This window comes from Arvicola amphibius, chromosome 6, assembly GCF_903992535.2.
Source record: "Arvicola amphibius chromosome 6, mArvAmp1.2, whole genome shotgun sequence".
Classification (NCBI taxonomy): Eukaryota; Metazoa; Chordata; class Mammalia; order Rodentia; family Cricetidae; genus Arvicola; species Arvicola amphibius.
In genome coordinates this window covers 138,987,671-139,009,785 of record NC_052052.2, presented here as the reverse complement: position 1 = coordinate 139,009,785, position 22,115 = coordinate 138,987,671, and the positions used below count along the sequence as shown (strand labels likewise).

At 44.3% G+C, this 22,115-nt stretch overlaps 1 protein-coding gene across 1 annotated transcript; it reads right to left on the bottom strand.

Annotated features, from left to right (window-relative positions):
• Positions 1-1,447: 1,447 nt before the first annotated feature.
• On the bottom strand, positions 1,448-20,019 carry Smim13 (small integral membrane protein 13). The gene is made up of 2 exons (XM_038334589.1): positions 19,531-20,019; positions 1,448-5,505 (listed from the first exon to the last, which is right to left on the bottom strand). Exons 1-2 carry the CDS (start codon positions 19,604-19,606, stop codon positions 5,318-5,320), a joined length of 264 nt encoding a protein of 87 aa, XP_038190517.1. The 5' UTR covers positions 19,607-20,019; the 3' UTR covers positions 1,448-5,317.
• Between the last annotated feature and the right edge of the window lie 2,096 nt (positions 20,020-22,115).

Genomic DNA, 22,115 nt, shown 5'->3' with positions numbered 1-22,115 from the left:
TTTGCCTACTGTTTCATCTGTATCCACATACTCCTAACCACTGAGATACAATTCTCATATTTCATACAAGTTGTACAACTGGTTCATCATTTCTGTCAAATTGCCAAAAAGCACTCCCAAATTCAGTCAGAGGCCTTCACCTAGACTTGTACCTTCCAATACTCAAGTTCAAATCTATTCGTACAAGCATTGCTCTGGTATCAACTACAAAGCTAAAATGTTGACATTATCATTTACCCCCTGCCCTTTGCCTTCACAGGCTAATCTCATCTTATTCTTTAACCCCAAAGGCCCCATGGTTATGTTTCTGTACAAGTCAGTTAAAGGGAGGTCCTGTTTATGTCAAATTTGTCCTCATAAGTAGTATGATCTTTCTAAGCCGTCTGCACTCAGTCCAGGTGCCTGGAAGAACAGTCATTCAGCATCTTAAGAACGTCAATCTGTATTCTCATGTGTAAAGTATTTCAAACTTGCTGTGGTTGTGCAAGACTGGGATACAGGCGCAAGGCTGGAGGAGGATGACCTGAGGTCAGCCTAGGCTATATGCAAGCAGCAGCTATTAGAAATACTTCAATACCATCACATATAGCTTGTATGTCATTGCATCTTTCACACGTCTCTACCCTCAAATGTGCAGTTTCGATTCCAGAAACAACTATCTATACACAGCCCCACCAGCAAGGCCTCTTCACCTGTCCTTGTATGGGCTTTCTTCTTGCCCACTACCTGGAAACAACTACGGTAGCTATTGCCTCCTCTCCCAGTCCTTCACAAACAGCTTCTTTACGCCAGCTGGTTGGACCACAGTGGTGGGGGTAGGAGTAAGAACTTTCTCCGTTACTCCAGAACATTCTTCTCCATTTCTCCGTTTAAGTGCTGCCTACTCTCCCAAGCCTTTGGCACCAGAACTGAGTCTCCTAATCAGCCCAGATCCCAGACCAATCTCTAAGACAGACCTGCCTTACAAAGCCAAGCTCTGACAAAGTCCTTTTTCCTGTCCTATATTCTCGGCACCTGAGCACTGAAGATAAAACACTGGCTAAGTCACTGGAATCCCTGGTTTCCTGACTCTAGCAGGTTCTCCCTGGATCCTCTCACTTGGCAGGATTCAGTTCCTGTGGTCTTCCTGGTTGTCAGTGCCAAAAGTGGAGCATGGTCAATGGCAAGCAAATTAGCAAGCTCTCGAGGTTGTTGGTGGGGTAAGGCTAAGTATGATTAAGCACACCAATAGAGCTGCGCTGCATGTCTTTTAGGCTCTACAATGATTAATTTCCTAGCATGGTGGATGCTGTCCTCCCAATTCTTTGAGTTGGTGAGTGGGCTGCTGAAATGTGGACCATAAGGAAGAAAAAAATCCAAAAAACGCCTTTAAAAAACAACTTTGAATCTCATGTTCAAAGTATCCACCACACTCATTATCTTTAATCAATGAGACACACACACTTGCTTATTTTCATTTTCCTTTATTCTGTGCAAGAAGCTTTAGATATTCTAAGACATCATTTGCATATCCCTCATCTATATTTTACATCTTGTTCTATAAGGAAACTCTTAACACACACAGTTCTAACACCTCACAACGTATCTGTCGAGCAGCAGGATGACAACGCGTCACAGCACGGGACAGACGGGCTCCTGTGGGAAAGCACAGCAGCAGTATTTGGTGAGTGGTTATGCATAGAACTGGCGTGGAGGTTAATGCTAGACCGTCCTCCACAGGTAGCATGTGCTCTGACAGAGGTGCAGCTTCTATACTACAGGGTAAAACACGTAACCTGCTAGACGTCTCCGGCTCTGGGACCCTTTAGAGCAGACAATAAAAGGGGCTTTGATTTAGATTCCATACCCCGATGCCATTCTATGGTCGCCTGAGCTTCTGAGCTCTGAGGATTGTTCGCTGGCTTTATGAAGTCAGCTCCAAATGTAAAAGCGCTTGGTTTACCAGTCAAGATCTCCAGTTACACTGGTTACCTGGCCCAGTCAGACACCTTCTAAGGAAAACTGACTTTAAAAAAAGATTGCAATGTGGACTCGGAATTTCTATCTAACTTCAAACATCTTTCCTCTTTAACATAAAGCATGTACTACTTTCCATCATGTTTGAGATGTCGGCACATGCATGGTCTAAACTCTTAGCAAAATACCATTTTGAAATGGTTAAGACTAATCTAAAGAAAGAGGTCAAGGTGTCCGCGAAATAGCTATCTACTTCCACTGTGAGAAGCCATTCAGTTCAAACACCATCTTCAGGTGTGTATTAATTAATGCTTCAGTTAACTGTAATATAAATCTTTAGTGTTTTGGCATTTAAATATGAGCCATGCTACCACATGGACAATTTGCAAACAAATATATATGCGTGTGTGTGCGCGCGCGCGCACACACACACACACACACACACACACACACCCCTTCAGAGGGAAACCACAGATTTGGGAAGGGCTAGTTGCAAAGGAACTGCAACAAGCTACCTGAGTCCTCAAGTTTCTAATCGATCCTCAAAGAGATGATGTCATCAGGCAAGCCTCTAGTATTTGGATGCTGTGTCTTTAAACTCTGAAGTAAGCACACCCTTGCACTGAGAGCCTGAGAACGCAGGTGTGACAGTTATAATAGCTACAAACACACTTAAAGAGGAAACAGGACAGAAAACCACAGCACATGAGGAATCCTGGAGGGACAGTGATTTCTCTTCTTTCTAGGTGGGGTAAAGGAGATTCATGACCACAATTCTACACAAAGGGCTATGCCTTAGACTCTTCACACTGGCATCCGAAATGTCTTTTCTTTCTTTAAAACACACAACTATGAGCTCTTACAGCATACGATATTATTTCTCGGGCCAAACAGTTTTTATTAAAGTTTTATAAGATATGCTGGAGACATAAATACCAATAAATAATGCTCTATATGTATCTTTACAGAGATTAGTTTGGGCCTGGTTATAGATTGGGGGGATCCCATTAGTTCCCATTCTTTAATACTGACACAACAGAGAGCGCACCTGCAGCTTCAAGTTTCTCCTGTTGCCATATAAAACCTTAGACTCCCACAGCAAAACAACAGTAAAAAATGAAAACCTGAAGCTCAGAACATTAGATTATGAAAAAAAAAATATCTAAGGCATCTTGACCTACTTAGTGATATTTAGTTAGTATAAGATATAGCAAAAATCAATGCTAGAAACAATGCCACTGCTCTTTATGCCTTCTGGTCATATTATGTCCCATAAAGAAGTCAGAACAAGCCAGGCGGTGGTGGCGCACACCTTTAATCCCAGCACTCAGGAGGCAGAGGCAGGCAGATCTCTGTGAGTTCGAGGCCAGCCTGGTCTACAGAGCTAGTTCCAGGACAGGCTCCAAAGCTACAGAGACGCCCTGTTTTGAAAAGAGACAGAACAACTGCTCCACACTCAGCTGTGGCATCTTCCCCAGAAAATGTATAAATGAAGACTGTCCTCTAAAGCTTCCCTTCCAGCGCACCCAAGGGGCTATGATGTCTACAAGCAGTTCTTTAGGAACTCAACTTGGGGCAGCGCCAGCAGACAGTTAACAGACAAAATCTGCCAGGATGAAGAATGAGGTATCAAACAAGATTAAACACAGCCATGAAGGACAGGAACCAGGAAAGGAACTTGGCTTTGCAGTTCATTTCTGTCTAGAGAAGACAGCACTAGAAGGTTCATTAATCCATCTCTCTTCTCTAGTAAACAGTCCAAAGTTCAGTTAAAACAAACATGGACTCCTGGCAAGAGGCAGTTTACACAAGTAAGAAGGTTTTTTCAACCACTACTATTTCAAGCCCTAGTGCTCTTTGAGGTCTGAAGTATTTTCTTCACAACACAAGCCCAGAACATAAAGTCCCCATATAAAGGGGGGACCAAGCTCACTCTCCCTAAAGGAGAAGACAGTTTTTAGATTCCTAACTACAACTCTAGAACCCCCAACAGGTTTACCCCAAAAGTATTTCATAGAAAATAACTGTTAACACTGTAAGACTTATAATTAAGCTCTCCAATAAATAACTGCTATCTTGAAAAGTAAATTTACAAATTATCACTTTTACTTAATTTAGGTGACCATCAATTAAGATGCACCATATGTATCTCTTAAGAAGAAACACTGCCCAGTAAGCTATGACATATGCCTTGTATCACAGAAAAATGTTTTATTATTTATTTATCCTGTTCTAAAATATTTATATCACATAAATCTCATGCCTATGTGAAGAATGGGTGAAATAAACTGGTTAAGTTATGAACTGCAATTTCACATTCCGAGTCCCCTTCTTCCAAACCACTTTTCAAATCAGTCATGGGGATCTGAATCTTCCCATACATGTCAAGAGTGCTGCTCGTGTGGCATTTCCTGAAGGGATGCCTACCACTGCCTCTGTCTAATACCAGCAGACAGCCTTGGATAAAATGTTTGATAACTTAATGTCAGTCCTCTCCATGAAGTGGCCATGCCAGTCTCTCCTTGCTTTGAAGTTTTTTACATCGTTTCTGAGGATTTTGGCAATGTCTCCTGCCTTCGACTGCAATTGCTTGGCGAGGAGATGGACAACTGTTTTGCAAATGCCTTGCTGACAAAATGCAGCACAGCTTCATCAACTTGTGGGTATCTTCCTTTCTCGGGTCCTCCAAAGCATTTTGTTGTTTCTTTGCAAGGAAACAGAACTGTGATCGTTTCTTCAGCAGCAACTGTTGGCATCACTGATATCAAACAGGCTCCACTGCTGTTTCCATGGTTTTCTGCGTATACAATAATCTTCCATTTCAATGCTGACTCACAGTACTCTTTGAAGACATTTTAAAAATGCCAGCTAGACCTGACACATTTGATACCAACAATATACACATCGGCTGAGGTAATGACACTGTCACACGCTGCAAACTCACATATGCATGAGCTAGGACAATGACAAGACTACCACTGGTGGACAGCAATGAGATACGCCCCAATTTAGGACAAGTTAAAATGTCAAGAAAAGGGTACATTTTATGACTAATAACATTTTTTCAAGCCTGAAATGTTTACAGATTTACACCAGTGCAAAAAAAAAAAAGATAAGCCAAAGAGTAAGAGTGTTAAGTAGACCTAGTAGTGAAGCAAATATCCAAGATGAAATCCGTACTGGTCCAATTTGGTTTAAATTCCCTTTATTTCTTTATGGCTTACGTGTAAATCTTCTTTTGAACTGGATATAAATCCAATTGCAAATGTTCCTCGGTCACTTAGTAACTTTCCAAGCCAGGTCACTGAAGACAGAGGCTCACGACTGCCGTAGACCATATTCTAGGACAGTGGGTGTCTGGTTAGTGGCCTTCATCAGCAGGTGCCCTTCTCTGGCGAGCAGATCTGATCCTGTGTGGTGAAGCAGAAGGGTCCTCTTCTGTTTCAGACCCTGAGGGCTCATGATCTCCTTCCTGTGATCCTGTGTCTCCCACCAGTTCCCGCAGAAACTTGAATTTAGATAAAAATAGATGCCATACGAAATACCAACCTAAAGAAAGACAAAACCATCCAGACAAATTATTATACCATTTTTAGCTCAGAACACTACAGTAAAGTGAAAAGTCTATTACAAAGAAGTAGTATGTAGACTACAGTATGCATTCATACAACAAACACAGGGCACTTAGAACGTGCGAGGCCCTGCTGAGAAGTTCACAGAACAGTATAAAATACTTTAAGTTCATGATAGAAAAATAAAGCCTGTGAGCCAACAGTGTAAGTCCAAAATTTTCAGAAAATGACATCTTTACATCAAATTCTTTAAGGAAGAGGTATCATCCAACCAATAACGGATCAGCCAACTAAGCCACAGTCAGCTTTCCCCACAGTGTTAAGAGCAGAACACCTGAGAAGCCAGGGAAGCCGGTCACCGTGCCAGGGTTTTCTGTCACTGTTTCATTCATGCCATTTACTCAAGAAGGCCAGCAGGCCAGAAATCCAACGGCTCTTCCAACCCCGTGTTAAACCAGGCCAAGATAAAGGCCGCCACCAAGGGGTAGTGTTCAATTGTCTTGTTCCCTACCATCATTTGGGAAAAGGAGCAACACTCACTCCTTAGAGCATAAAGACTAACTTGGGAGCCTTCCTCAATTTCTTGGGTTTTATCATTTCTTCAGACTGAATACTACCTGTTAATCAAGCCCTAAATATGTCAACTATGTGCACAAATGCCCAAGTTCTGCAAAATAACATTTTAATGACATTTCAAATTAACATGCTCAACTTTTACCCAAAATTCCCAGATAAACAGGCAGAGGATTAGAAGAAGGAGCATGGGATGAGCCACTTCTGACCTATGGCTCACAAAGCTGAGCTTGCCTCTTTAGGGCTGTGGGAGGAGCCACCTAGAGGGCTTAGCTGTCTGTCACTTAACAAGTTTTCTATAAACTGCTTAACTGACATGAATTCAAATTCAATTCAAAGGGAAATCTGAGGTAGCTTTTGTTTTTTTCAAATTATATTTTTACAGATATGATCCCATACCATAAAGTTTATCCTTTTGAAGTATACAACTTAATGGTTTCTGGGATATTCATAAGGCCGCATGATCTACACTGCTGAACTCTGGAGCCTGTGCACCAACTCTAAGAGAATCCTCCAGAGCCATTAACAGCTGGGGAAGGATTTCTGATCCTAAGCTGACATGCACTATCTGAACTATGGTAGCTCTGCATTACATTTTGAAGCCAAGAAGTGTATGTCTTCCAACTTTCTTCTTTCCCAAGATTATTTTGACTACTTGGGTCCCTTGCATTTCTAAGTGATCTCAGAGTCAGCTAGTCAGGGTAACAAGTCTGTAGGTCAAAGTGGGGCCGGGCCTGCACTGCTTCTGTAATGCTATTCTAGTCAACCAAAATGGTCCCCAAATGAGCACACATGGTTATACTGTTCATACACATTGTATGTGCATGTGTGTATGGAGGCCAGAGGTCGATGTCAGTGTCTTCCTCTATTGCTCTGGGATTACGGATGTGTAACGCCACTACACATTTTTGTGTGATGCTAGGAATATTAACTCAGATACTGGAAACATAAATGCAAATTCACTATTAGAAAATTCAGTTCAAAGAGCTCTTTACATCCTTTAGACCAAATATTCTATAAAGAATGAGGGAAGAGACGGGTAACACAATGCCTCTAACTGAAAAGCATTCACTATTTTCCTGCAGGGGATGGAGAGGGGCTGAGTGAGGGCTGGTGGGAAGCTGTTCAAAACACACATACAATTTTTGTTTGCTTGTTTTTTGAGACAAGATCTCATTTTGTAGCCCAGGTTGGCTTACACTTGTGACAATTCTGATGTACAAGAGTTCCAAGTGAAATTACAGACACACTATCATATCTAGCTCACAAACAAATCTGCTAGTTAAAGTCTAACTAAAGTGCTGGACTTGGTGGTACCTATTACCATACTTCACAGGTGAGCTGGAAAAAGAATCCTGAGTTCCATCCAGGCTAGCCTAGGCTATAGAAAGACCCTGCATCAACACAAACCTTCCCTGGTTCCTTTAAAGCATTAACACATGTTATCTTGAGTGAATGTCAACACTGCAAGAGGCTCCAACTGATAGAGCAGAGTTACTTGGGTGTGGAGGCAAGGAAGGGCCATAGTTTCCCTCTGAGGTACAAGTTCACTGTAAACATAGGCACAGTCAAAACAACCCAATGTAATGCTTCTACTTAAAGACACCTGGTTGCAGCAATTCCTAAGCATATCATTCAAACTTCAAGTCTTCTAGGGAGTTCTCAGAAACTAGATTCTTGAGAGCTCGCCTCACAAACCCCAAGTCAACCTAGAAGCTGTGCTTACTCAATTTTATTTGTTTGCTTTTTGGCACAGTGTCTCACTATATGGCTCTGCCTATATTGGAATTTATTATGTAAGCTGCTCTCAAACTCAGAGATCTACCTGTCTCAGCCTCCAGTTGGCTGCAGTTAAAGGTGTGTGTCACCATGCCTGGCTGCCCTTACTCATTTTGAAGTTCCATACATTATTCTAATGGTACATGCAAGTTTGGGAAACACAGAAATGGCTGTCAAAAAGTGGATCGAACACATGGCCAAGGAAAAGGAGAAAGTGAGATTCATGGTTGATGTCCATGGGGAAGAGATGAAGAACCAGCTGACTAGAAAGATCAGAGTGCAAAGCTAAGCCACTAGAGAGGCCAAGCAGTGGTGGCACAAACCTTTAATCCCAGAGGCAGAGTCATCTCTATTAGTTCAAGGCCACCCTGGGCTACACTAAATTGATCCAGTCTAAAAGAAACAGAGCTCACACAAAGGTGGTCCCAGCACTTGGGATCCCACGCCTTTAATCCCAGCCTAGGGAGGTGGAGACAGGAGGGATATGGCTGGGCGGGAGAGAGGAACAGAAGGTGGGAGGAGACAGGAGCTGATTGCAGACTGAGGATGCAGTCTGAGGACAGGATCGCCCTTTTGGTCTGAAGATTTGGTAGAGGTAAAAGGTCTCTCTAGTGACTGGTTGCACTGCTTCTCTGATCTCTGCTTTCACCCTCTAATATCTGACACCGGGTTTTTATTAAGAACAATTAGAATTCGTGCTACACAACACCTCAATTAGAAAGCTTTTTCCCCAACTATTACCAATGAATTGGGTGATGTCACAGGAAGTACACAGATGAACTAACAGATATAATAATGTTCAGAGCTGTTTAAATGGCCCCTCTAAAACTCATGAGGAGATGTACTTGAAATCTTAATTTAAAGAAGGGATTAAGAAATAAGTTAATATCAGCATAGAGGGAATATATTAAGTATCACAAGGATAGATTTGTCTGTCTCTCCCTCTGTTTGCCCTTCTACCCCACAATGTCACAGCAAAGGCCCTCACTGGGTATTAGTACTACAGTCTTCCACAGCTATGTACCCAATGAACAAATATCATTTATGATTTACCTAGTGTGGGGGGTTCTGTTGTAGCAGCAGAAAATAGATTAAGCAGATGGTCAGAGTTAGGCAAAAACTAACTCTATGCTCTAGAGTTGGGCTGTGTCTGCTCCACAGAATTGTTTAATATAAGAAGTGTGTTTGGAGCTCACTCTCCTGTACACTTGGCAAGAAAACAAAAACGCAATGAAGCTTCACCCTTGACACATTACTAGACAGACACATCAAATGGGTTAGGTGTGCGTATGAGGTGTGGGAGCTATGAAGCAAGAGCCACACAGACAAAGGACAGCATTAGCAGTTCAGATTCACAACTTCAACTTAGCCTAAGAGTAGACTGGCCTACCTGGACTCTGGGCTGTGGGAAAATAACTTCTCCCAGGTGTGTGCATGTCACAGGGGAACAGGATAGAAAAAACTTATGAAAACCTAGATGACCTTTTACTGAAAAGTATTTACCTCCTTAGACCCTATAGCATATGGGCTAGCTCACAGAAGCACAGCTCACCAGATCCCTGCCACAGAACAAACTTCTTGTTTTCTCTTGTTCTATGGACATGGCTCTTGCACCACGTCCTGGGATTTAGAAAGAAAAACAGGAAGGAGAGAAAGGGGAGGAGAAAGGGAAATTCTATTTATGTATAGTCAAACACCAAGGCTGTGTGTTAAAATGAGTTCTTCACACGCTTGTAAAAGGAAGGTTCAGGCCTTGCTCCACCCTTAGACTAATAAGTACTATAAGTCAGAAAAACTGGCTGGTGACAGAGGCCCTGGGTTCTGGGACAATAAAAGGTGACTCACTTATGTGTGCTGGTAATTAAGCATTAGAGCAAGGGTAAATGTAAGGACTTCTACAGATAAATGTGCCAGAAGGGTAGTGAACCATAGATGAGCTGAACACTTAACCATCACTATCAATACAACTAAAATTTAACTATCAGTAGTGTTCACTTCACACAGTGAATTAACATTCAACATCTCTCCTACTCTTCATAACCTCTCTGAATTAGTTAAGGCCGCCAACCATTACTCCCATTCCTACATAAAAGACTCAATGGTTAACAGGGGATTTTTGTTTTGTTTGTTTTAAGCTAAGAGACTAACTGGTTAAAAATCTGAGAGAAAAACAACACAGGGCAAGCAAGCTCTAAGTCCCAGCAACTGCTGAGAGGGAGTAGACAGAAAAAGAGGAAGAAGGTCTCGTTGCCTTGGGTTCAGTAGGAGGCTGGCAGGCAGCTGAAGCTCTGTAGCTCACTTCTGGAAGAAACAGCATCTGTGGAGAGGATAATCCCCAGCAATGCCTTCTGAATGCTGACGTGTCACTTTTTTTTTTGGTATTAACATTTTATCTGTTAATTATACTTATGTAAGGCTAAGTAAATCATAAATTAAAGTCAATTATTAGTCAAATTTTTAACAAATCCATCACTTTCAGATGGTTCCAGAACCTTGAATTCTTACACAGGCAAACTGAAACTCAGCTTGCCATCAACAGTGAGGCCAAAAGAGCCTACCTACTCTAAAACAATTGGCCTCTAACTAGAAATTCCCCGTATTTCCAGTATTTTCTACCTTGTTTGCTTCCAAGTGCCTTTTTGTTCGGGCACTTTGCCAAGCCCAGCACTGGGAGGTATGGTGCTGCCTTGATTTAAATCTATTTTCCTCAGACCAGAGTAAACTAAAACCACGCTTGCTCTTTGAAAACCCACTTCCAAACACCGATTAATTCACACCTACTCACCTGCACTTCAGCGTCCCAGGTAGCTCACTATCTGTGAACATGTATTTATCAGAGGCTGGAACATGGCTCAAAGCGGTCCCAAGCCTGACTGAGTCAACTTGGTGCACTCTACACTCTACTTACTACACCTGCGAATCGGCGTGCCCAGCACAGCATAGCCTGGATCTCACTCAGTACTACACCAGTCAGTGTGCTCAGGCTGAACCAGGGGCACAGCCTTGCTAACTTATAAAGAGGTTGTGACCTCAGGTCAATACAACTGCTCTCCTCATACTCTGACTTCCTTGGACCTGTGTGGATGTGAGTTCTAGACCAGCCCTAAAGCTTCAAAGCTCATGTGCTCTTTTCGGCCCCACTGCTGCCAAATCACACTACAATCACAGAGCCACTGGCATTCCCAGCTCCACTGCTGTGTCCTTCACTAGGACTATCATCGACACAGCATAAACCTAACTGGATCCCTTCCTCCCAGGCTGTAGCTCTGAGAGCCTGGAGAATCTTGACATGTCCATAAACCCTCTTCACTGCCTACATCTGTCCCCAATCTTGATGTCCATAACCCTCTTCACTGCCTACATCTGTCCCCAATCTTGATGTCCATAAACCCTCTTCACTGCCTACATCTGTCCCCAATCTTGATGTCCATAACCCTCTTCACTGCCTACATCTGTCCCCAATCTTGATGTCCATAACCCTCTTCACTGCCTACATCTGTCCCCAGTCTTGATGTCCATAACCCTCTTCACTGCCTACATCTGTCCCCAATCTTGATGTCCATAAACCCTCTTCACTGCCTACATCTGTCCCCAATCTTGATGTCCATAACCCTCTTCACTGCCTACATCTGTCCCCAGTCTTGATGCTCCTTGCGCTCATCATCACCTCATCCCAGCTCATGGTCACAGGCTGAAAACTGACTCATTCATTCATTCTTTCATTCAAACACTGGCCAGCGCCTGCTATGGTCCAAATGCAATCACGCTGCAATATGAATGCCCAATGACAAGGAAATCTACAAAGAACAAAGGAAGGGAAAAAGATGGGGACACCGCTATCTTCAGAGAGGCAGGGAGCCTCAGCCACAGCTGAGACAGTAAGCGTCCGTGGCCTGGGAAAGCTGCAGAAGCAATCTCTGAACCGCAGTTCCAGCCATGCTAAGCCTGAGATAGTCGTGGCACTCACTGATTGTGACAGGGTTCTGATAACATGACACTCCTATCACGTAGTCTGGTCTAAGGGAAGTGGAGTTCCAGGGCTTTGTGCCAAATCTACTCTTCATGACAGCACAGAGATAAACTCGTGAAGTCTTGGTGAAATGGGGAAGAAGGGGGATAAAAGAGAGCACACAATCCACCTGATGAACTTCACCTGAGAGCAGTGTCCCCACATTAATGGACCTCTTCAAACACCTGCAATGTTTCTGAATGACTAAACTGGAGTCACCTTTCAGTTTGTGGCTTAAAGACCGAACCAGAATGTGCTTATCTTTGTACCTCCGAATACACATCAAACATTTAGGTGAATAGGTATGACACCTAGCCCAGAAACCAGGAAATGAGGAAGAGTAAACTCATCCAGCAGCGTTTATAGGAACCAGAAGAGCATATTTTAGGTGAGGGATTCAGAGTTAGGTGAGGCTGTCAGATAATAGTAGTTTACATAACAGAGACTCTGCCAGCAGTGCTGGCCCAAGCGGTAGATCCTAGACTTCCAGAGGCAGAGGCAGGCAGGTATCTGAGAATTCCAGGTCAGCCAGATACACAGTGAGACCCTGTCAAAAAACAAATCAAAACAAACAAGCAAAACACTTTCCAGGTTGATAGATACACCAAGGCATTTCTGGTTTAGTAAGGACAGCCACTCTAAGCTAAGAGAGGACCTCCAACACTAAGTAACACAGAACAAAGGAAACCTTTGTTTTTACAGGCTTTTAAAGGGGAGGGCCCTGAGTTTTTCAGCCTGGTCAACCAGTTACCTGTAGTCTGGAGGATGAAGTCCTCAAGGACACAGGTGGGCCTTTGCTCACTCTGAACCCCCAGATCACCCTCCCCAGCGAATGTACCTAGGAATCCAGTCAGTATATTTCACTCAGTAAGTTATCCACTTGAGGTGATCCTGGTTTATACCACACATGACCACTAATACTGGAATTGAATGATTAGCAGAAGGGTTTTCCCTCACTCTTCAGATGAGGGCCTGGTATGTTAAGTGCCAGGCATTATGCTAGGGTCTGAAGACACTGCGCAAAGCAAATGAGGTCACCGACATCACAGTGCTTCTGCTCTAACTGGCAATGGTAAATAACAGACTGCCATTGTCTCAACCTTCTGAACAAACCAGGCTGAAATCAGTCATTCTTGCTAAAGTTGCACGTCCTAAAGCTGAAACTATTTACCTGACCTTTCTCAAGATCAGGATTAAAGAGATGCCAAGAAATCAGTAGTAGATAACAGCCCGGTCTCCAACAGGCCACCGGTTTCAACTGGCATGCTAATCAAGTTCTTTCTGCCTTAATCGTTAGACAACACACACACACACTCCTACCTACCTCTTGAGTAATTTCTATTAACCAGTTGTGTAGTGATATTTCATTTGTATTTTAATATGTAAAGTTCGACCTGAAGGTCAGAAAAGCAAAATAGCCAGCCACTACTAGCTCTTACCTCTACCTCAGTCCAAAATAGTGATCCTGCCTCCAGGAATCTCATAATGAGATTGTGTGTGAGGTGTCTCCTCCTGTTTTATATTCCTCTCTAGGGCTGGGATTAAAAGCATGCACCACCCAGTTTCTATGGCAAACTAGTATGGCTACTGGGATTAAATGTGTGTGTTACCACTGCCTGGTAACTGTAATGTTGACCGGGGGGCTGTTTCACTCTCCGATCTTCAGGTTAAAATATAAATGAAATGCCACCACACAGTTGTTTTACAGGTGTTCACCAATCTCCACCTTACAAGGCAATGAGCAACCTGCTGTTTGTACTTCCTGTCTAAAAACACCAATATCTTCTACTAAAACCATCAACAATACTTTGTAGAATGAATACCTGATTCTAAAATAAAAAGAAATTACGACACACACCACCTTGCTGTGCTAGGAACACTACTGAACTCCTCCAGCTCTCTGCTCTGTGTTTCTGTGTGACAAGTCAGTCAGGATACGATGGCTGTGCTTTAGATGCTGAAAGAGACCAGCACAACCCCAAATGTCAAGTCCCCCCACCAGCCTCCCAGTGAGCTCCTAGACTGAGCCACCGCCACAGGCTCCTGAGGTTGTTAGCAGATCACTCCCAGCATAGTAAGCGGGGCTGAGTTCTCTACTGCAGGTGCCTAAATCCATCCTTAATAAATTATCAGTTGTCTTTTAAAAATCTTATTTAAAAAAAAATCTGTGGAGTGGGTGAGATAAGGGAGCTTAATCAGCTACCAGGTGTGAACAAAAACCCTGACTTAAACTCCAGCCTCCAGCTTCTGTTCAGATCCACATTGAGGATCTTCTAACCCCAGGCAGCTCAGGAAACTTACAGAGAAGTTTCTAGTCCAAAACTTAGGCTCTTTGTGATTCCCACCTCTACTGCTTGGACCAACATAAAAGAGTTGATAAGGAAATGCTCTCGGTTCTCAGATCCAACCGCCATGGATCTGTGGTAGGTGTAGAGCCTGTGCCAGGACTTGGTTCTTTCAGGCTAGATTCTCACCAGCTCACTAAATCCTCCCATTTCAGAGAATCTTTTTTTTTTTTTTTTTGGTTTTTTGAGACAGGGTTTCCCTGTAGTTTCTAGAGCCTGTCCTGGAACTAGCTCTTGTAGACCAGGCTGGCCTCGAACTCAGAGATCGGCCTGCCTCTGCCTCCTGAGTGCTGGGATTAAAGGCGTGCGCCATTTCAGAGAATCTCCATTATCAATTTTGGTTTAATATCACTAAAAACCTAACGGTAGAGAGGGGTATACCAGCTGGACATGAAATGCAATCAAAAGAAGCAGAAAAGGGCAGAGGGAAGAAAAGTACCGGCAAGTAGGAACTATGTGGATTCCTATGGGGAGAAACCAAATGTTGATACTCTCATAGAACAGCTCTCCATGCTAACAACGAGGGTGTGTGTAAACTAGACTCTGTCATTACCAAATCACTGGGCATGGGTGAGACCAGTTAACAAGAACCCATGGGTGTTTAAGAACCCATCGGTGTTTTCTGCTGCTGTTGCTTTCTTGTTTTGTTTCAAGGCAGGGTTTCTCGGTGTAGCCCCGGCTGTCCTGGAACTCCCTTTGTAGGCCAGGCTGACCTTGAACTCAAGAGGTCTGCCTGCTACTGCTGGACAAGTGCTGATATTGAAGGTGTGTGCCTCCACACCACTGGGTAAGAAGCATTGTTTTGTTTTAATTACCTCATGCTTGAATATGAACATATCAAAACCTCTCTCCAGATATCTAAGAAAAGATTCCAGGGCAAAAGCCTGGGTTTCATTCCAAAGGAAATAGGCAGAAAGCAAAGATAGTGCAGGGAAAATAAAACAAAACCACTTATTTCAGAGGAAAGTAGGAAATTCTTGCTAATCTAGAAGAAACTACCCCGTCTCTAGAAATGGGGGGGGGGGGGGGGGGGAGAGTATCTCAACTGTGTATGTCCAGACAAACGAAGGCAAAATGAACCGAGGTTCATCCTGAGGTTCATCCTGACTTCTAGTAAACCATCAGTGATGAAAAGGCATCTGGAGACAGAAACCAAGTCACTGGATTTCTCAAAATTAGCCCTGGAAGCTACAAAAAACAGGCAATAATTGTTAAAAGTCTAGATAAAAACAATTTGCAACCTCAGGTCTACTCAGAGCACTGATCAAATATCAGGCCTGAAAATCAGACATGCACCTTTTCTTAGTTAGCTCGCTCCTGCAAATGTGACAAAGATGGTACCATGAGATCCAGTACAGGGCAGAGTGCGGGACAGGCAGCAGGGCAAGCTCAGCTCTGTGTGAGAATGGCAGCTGCTGAGAGTGAAGGGGGCCCTGGGGAGGGGAACCAGCAATGGACTGAACATACAGGAACATCGCTTGTGAGAGTGTAGATTCTGAAGCCTGGAAGGATAACAAGCAACAGGTACATACAGAGAACAAAGCACGAGGCGCTAGGGATGGAGCCCACTGTTAGACCACTCGCCTGGCATGTCCAGGAACCTGGATACATCCACAGCATGGGAAAGATAAAAATAGTAGGTAAAGTTTTAAAAGGCAATTGCTAAGTTCAAGCAAAATGAAACTCTAAATAGCCAGATTATACTGTTGGCCCAGCAGGGAATGTTTACACAGTCCAATTATAAACCGTGATAACTAATTTGGCCAAAAACTGTCATAAATGGTAAACAGAAAAAACTACCTCACCTAATAAACATCTAAATTATAGAATCAGGTGTAGCAATGAAGGTTATCAAGACATGAGACCTTGTCTCGGAGGAAAAGGGATTTAGAAATGATTATCAGCCACTGTGAACAGAAAACACCAAGGTATATGAAAACGCAAAGTGCTTCTCAGGGAGAAACCTCAATTATACAGAAGAGGGTTAACTAGTAAGTGAACACCCACTCAGTAATATGGAAATCATTTATTACCCACCTTGACAAAGGGCAGCTTCAGTGAAAGGCACAGACAGAATACATGTTAGAATGAATGAAAAAAATGAAAAAGCTGAAACAACCAATATTTACAGAAGGAAAACCTCCCTAGGAACATGAAATTTGAAAATCAGAATTCACTGAGATAGCTCATCAGTGTTCTCCAGCAAACTCGAGTTTGAGTCCTTAGGGCTAGTCTGGTGACAGATTCTGATACAGTGTCTAGTGGGCACTAAACAGAAAGATGATTGAATTGAATGAGATCAGGAAACAGGAAACTCAATCTGAAGGGCAGAGGCTGGTATAACAAAATCTCCAAAATAAATAAATAAATAAATAAACAAACAAATAAAAGTTTATACATTTTTTTTCTTGAAAATTTTCAAAACATTAACCAGTTCTCCAAAGAGCCAATGGCCATCAGAAAGGTAAGAATTATTTTAAAGGCACATGCCTGAACTACTTAGCTACCTTTTACCCTTCTGCAAGGGCTGTAGACACGGTACATGTCACAGACTGAACTGTGCCCCTTCCCCAGTTGGCTCTGTCTGGAAAGGAAATAAGGTCATAAGGGCTGGGACCCAGATCCAACGACTGGTCTATCAGACACAGGCAGTACGAAGACCCCGTGAAAGCATAGGGAAAGATGGCCACCTCCAGGCCAAGAAGAGATGCTCTTAAAGCCCTTCGAGCCGCCAGGCTGTTAGAGAGAAATTTCTGTGGGGTAAGTGAACCCGTCTGTGTTATTCTGAAATGTAGCTGCCGCAAAATAACATGGCACCCCAGTTCCCAAGTCCAGTATATCTCCTCTCTCTTCAACCTTCAGCCACATTCTCGTCAAAACAAAAGGCCGCTTTACCCTGTCATTAGTTTCCCAACAAGAACCAGTTTGGACAACCTTATTAGTTTTAAAGTATCTAACCTTACCTCTCACCCATCGCGTTTCCTGAAATTAATGGCAAGGCCCGCTTAGAAAAATGAGTAAAGGGCAGTGTTGCGTGATGGTGATGCACACCTCGAACCCCAGCACTTGGGAGGCAGAGGCAGGCAAGCTCCTGCCAGCCTGGTCTACACTGCAAGTTCCAGGATGGCTACAAAGAGAAACCCTGTCTCAAAAAACAGAAAACAAAAAACAAACAAAAAAAAAAAAAAAAACAAAACTGATGGCCACTGAAAGTTAAGAAAACAATCAGAATTAAAATGTCTCAGAGCAAGTTGGGCAAGTGTTTATACAAGATTTAGTATGGATTTAGTATGGTTTGTATGTCATATTCTCATTCCAAGTGAAAAGGGTAGCATATGCCTTCATCCTTTGTTCATCTAACTAATGCTCAAGGATGTGTTTTTTCTTATTTCAAGAACCTTAAGATGGGGGCACACAGCATGATTAATAAAATAACCCAGAGAGAGATATTGGGGTACAACCTGAAGGTCAGAAAAGCAAAACAGCCAACCACTGGCTTTGACCTCTACCTCAGTCCAAAATGGCGATCCTGCCTCCAGGAATCTCAGAGTGAGACTGTATCTGAGAGCTGTCTCCTCCTGTTTTACAATCCTCTCTCGTGCTGGGATTAAGGGTGTACACCACTACCGCCTGGTTTCAATGGCAAACTAGTATGGCTACTGGGATTAAAGGTGTGTGTCACCACTGCCTGGTCTGTAAGGCTGATCGGTGTGGCTGTTTTACTCTCTGATCTTCAGGCAAGCTTTATTTATTAAAATACAAATGAAATATCACTACAGGGGCATAGCTTGCCTAGCCTGCCAGAAGCCTGGAGTTCCATCCCTAGGGTTGAATCAACTGGATGGAGCACTCTGGACCAGCAACTCAAGATAATCCCTCCACCACACAGCAAGTCTAGTACCAATCTAGTTTACCTAAGGCCCCATCTCAGAAAAAAGAAAGAAAGAAAACAAAAAAACCTTAAACACCAACAATTAGTGAAATTACCTATTTACACCACATCAGAAAATTGAGAGAGATTATTTTATTGTTTTATGTCATGAGAAAAGAAATACTGGGCCAGGTGTGGTGGTACACATATTTTTCCCCCAAGGCAGGGTTTTTCTCTGTAGCTCTGAAACCTGTCCTGGAACTCTTGTAGACCAGGCTGGCCTCGAACACACAGAAATCCGCCTGCCTCTGCCTCCTGAGTGCTGGGATTAAAGGCGTGTGCCACCACCGCCCAGCTAGCACACCCTAGTATTTGAGAGGCTGAGGCAGTTGGAGCTCTGAGTTCAAGGCCAGCCTGGTTCAAGGCCAGACAAAGCTACATAGTGAGACCCTGTTTAAAAAAAATACTACTTTAACTCTTGTTTCACTAGAAATAGTCAAAAAAATTTTTAGGGTTGGGGGTCAGTTCAATAGTGCCGTCCTTGGTTCAATCAGCATCACTGACAAAAGTTAAATACACATTTAGGTATCTAAACACAAGTGCATAAGTATCTTTTCCAAGTACAGCCACGGGACTGAGCATTAACTATGTAATAATAAGCTCCTCGGTATTTATAAAATTTTAACCAAATACTCCATCACGTCAAACACATACTTTGTTCTTATAGCAGTGCTCGTTGAAATACTTTCCAGTTTCTTACAACTGTCTGGCCTCTCTGCTAAGACCTGTGGTTATCAGCTACTGTGCGTAACGAATTAGGAGGGATTAAAAACACGCTTTGAGAACAGTTTAACGTCCTCTCATTCTGAGAAGGAAAATACCCAAAGCAAACCAAACAGCACCATTACAGCAGAACCAAGAATTAGGATACCGGACCCTGGATGTTCATTAGTGTTTTTTAGGCTCGGCCCGGTATCACATCTGCTCGGAATTTGGTTAAAGCCTGAACTCGAAGTAAACAAACAACTTCACACGCGCTGGAAACCCAAGCCCAAGCGTGCTCCAACCCTTGGTCAAATGAAGGTGGTGAAATCTCTCGACCAGGCTCAGAACCTCCAAATGAAAAGATGAAACCAATCACTTCTCCTTCGATTACAAGCCACGGAGAAAATCTTAGTAGACTGTATGGCATTAATGACACCAAGAACAAACCTGTCCGGGAAGTAGGAACGTGCCTCTACCTAGAGTCAGGATGCCAGTCCTGAATGCTGAGCTTTCCTCCGTGATGCCCCGGCGATCAGCCCTGAGCAGGAGGCAGGGCTCCTCTTAGTTCGATCCTGGGAGGCCAAGTGACCACCGAGAGCCCCAAGACACTTGTCCACGCACGCTTTCTCGACGCCCCCCCCCCAACCCCGCTCCACTTACCGCACACCATCAGCAGTAGGACGATCACCAGCGTGGCCACGAACACCAGCAGGGTCAGCCCCACGTTGTGCCACATTTTGAGAGCTGTTGGATGGACGCGGGCTCAGCGACGAGTGGCAGGGCGGCTGGGCGACATGGGCGGAGGGCGCCCGAGGGCAGCGCCCCCAGGGGGCGGGACTGGGCGGTGCGGGGGCGGCCGCGGCGGGGTCGGCCCGCAGACCGGCCCTCCCTCCCCCGACCGGGGCGACCGAGTCGCGGGAGGAGCGGGAGGGCCGCGAGGCGTCACTACCGCCTCATCGCTCCAGGGAGCCGGGGCCACGGCGAGCAGAGGCCGGCGGCGAACGGACGCGCTGCCATGGCGGCCACCGAAGGGGAAGGCGTGAGCGTGAAGGTGGAGCGGCGGCCGCAAGGCCCTGGCTGCGGCTCCCGCGAGGACCCCTCGGCCCTCAGAGACGCCAGATGTCAACTACTCCCCCAGGCCGCCACAGCTGCTCCTCCACTCCCCCGCCCCCTCCCCCGCAGCTCATCACCAGGCACCCACTCCGCAACGACTCTGCCGCTGCGCGGGGCTTTCTGGGAAATGGAGTGCAGAGCTCCGTGCATGGTGCCGATATCTACCCTACAAGGAACTACAACTCCCAGGACTCAACACTGCTCAAGGTTTCTCCTCGCTCTCCTTTTCCCGTCCCCTATGCCTTTGGTATCCTGGAGCCACCTCCTCTGAAGACTGAAGGCTAATGTTCTCAAAAAGCCTGTGCTGTGCGATGGGCTGTCTTCCTTACTAGGCTATGTCGAGGCGCCAGTGACATTTTAGCCATTAATCCAAATACAAAATTGTTTTTAGTGAGCAAGAGGGAAAGGGGGAGTCTGTTGCCTGAAAAACTGGTTGCACTTGAACCCAACCTATTGCCTCCGGCGAAGGTGGGATACTTGTGAGGAAATAAGTCCCCAGACTGAAAGAAGTCAGAATCTGAAAAGCCTTTTTCCCTTCCCCCAGCAACAGATGTTGTGTTCCCACAGATAATATATTTCGAAGTAGCTGGTGAGTGGCTTAATTACTTAATTCGCCTACCTGCTTAGCAAGTTTTGTTCAGCTATTTCCGTGAATTCAAGCGACATATGACCCACAACTGAAGATTTTGCCACATTTCCATGAACTAGCTTCTGAGAAACAAGGTACGTTTATAATCTCAAGCCTCTCCTTCCACCTGAAATGAAAACCCTCTACTTCTGCCACATCCGTTAATGCAAGTGCTACCCCACAATAAAGGGGGATCAGCACTTTCCTCCTTGAGCATTCAAGGTTTGCAAGTTCCCCTGCAACTCTGTTGCTCTCCGCAAGACTTTTCTCCAAATTCCTGTTCCCTGCCTTCATGTCTCCACACACACATAAAGCTAAGAAACCGTTTGATTTAATAAATATGCCCTAGCCATTCCCAGACAACCTACTGTTCCAACTAAGAAGCAACATTATTGTGAATAAATGCATATAAAAATATACTCAGGCATTAGTTGCTTTGAACAAGTTTAATATGCAGTTCCTGTGAGGAGAGTGAGCTCAATGAAATAAATTTAGTAATCAACTTATTCATTTTAGTGGATAATTCAATTCACTTGCATAACGGAGCACACTTGATTACAATCTGGTTGAAAGAAACACATTTGAATAGATCTAGTTCCAAAGAAATAAGAAAGAATTCAAGGGTTTTTTTTTTTAATCTTCTATTTTATCTGTATATAACAAGCACTTTTGTGTGCCAGGGACTTCTTTGACGTGCTGAGGATAGAGCCGTGAGGTAAAAATAGTGCTGAGCTCAAGGTGTGCAAGTTGTAGGTGGAGATACAGACAATAACATCGACAGGGGCATGACCTGCACTTTCCTGATGCAAACACATAACGTGATGTGGTGAACACATTGGAGGAATCAAGGAAGACCTACCTGAGGAAGTGACTTATGGCCTGAGTCCTGACTACAAATCCAGCCATAGAGAGACTGACAGGAAGAGCTAATGGAGGGTAAGAACCGCATGTTCCCTATAGCCATACTGATGAATATCTTGCATATCACCATAGAACCTTCATCTGGGATGGATGGAGATAGAGACAGAGCCCCACATTGGAGAATCGGACTGAGCTCCCAAGGTCCAAATGAGGAGCAGAAGGAGGAAGAACATGAGCAAGGAAGTCAGGACCGCGAGGAGTGCACCCACCCACTGAGATGGTGGAGCTGATATAATGGGAGCTCACCAAGGCCAGCTGGACTGGGACTGAAAAAGCATGGGATAAAAACGGACTCCCTGAACATGGCGGACAATGAGGGCTGCTGAGAAGCCAAGGACAATGGCACTGGGTTTTGATCCTACTGCGTGTACTGGCTTTGGGGGGACCTAGCCTGTTTGGATGCTCACCTTCCTAGACCTGGATGGGGGGGGGGGAACCTTGGGACTACCCACAGGGCAGGGAACCCTTACTGGAGAGGGAGGGGGAGGGGAGTGGAGGGAGGGAGAGGGAAATGGGAGGCGGGGAGGAGGCGGAAATTTTTAATTAAAAAAAAAAGAAGAACCGCATGTTCAGAGCCCCCAAG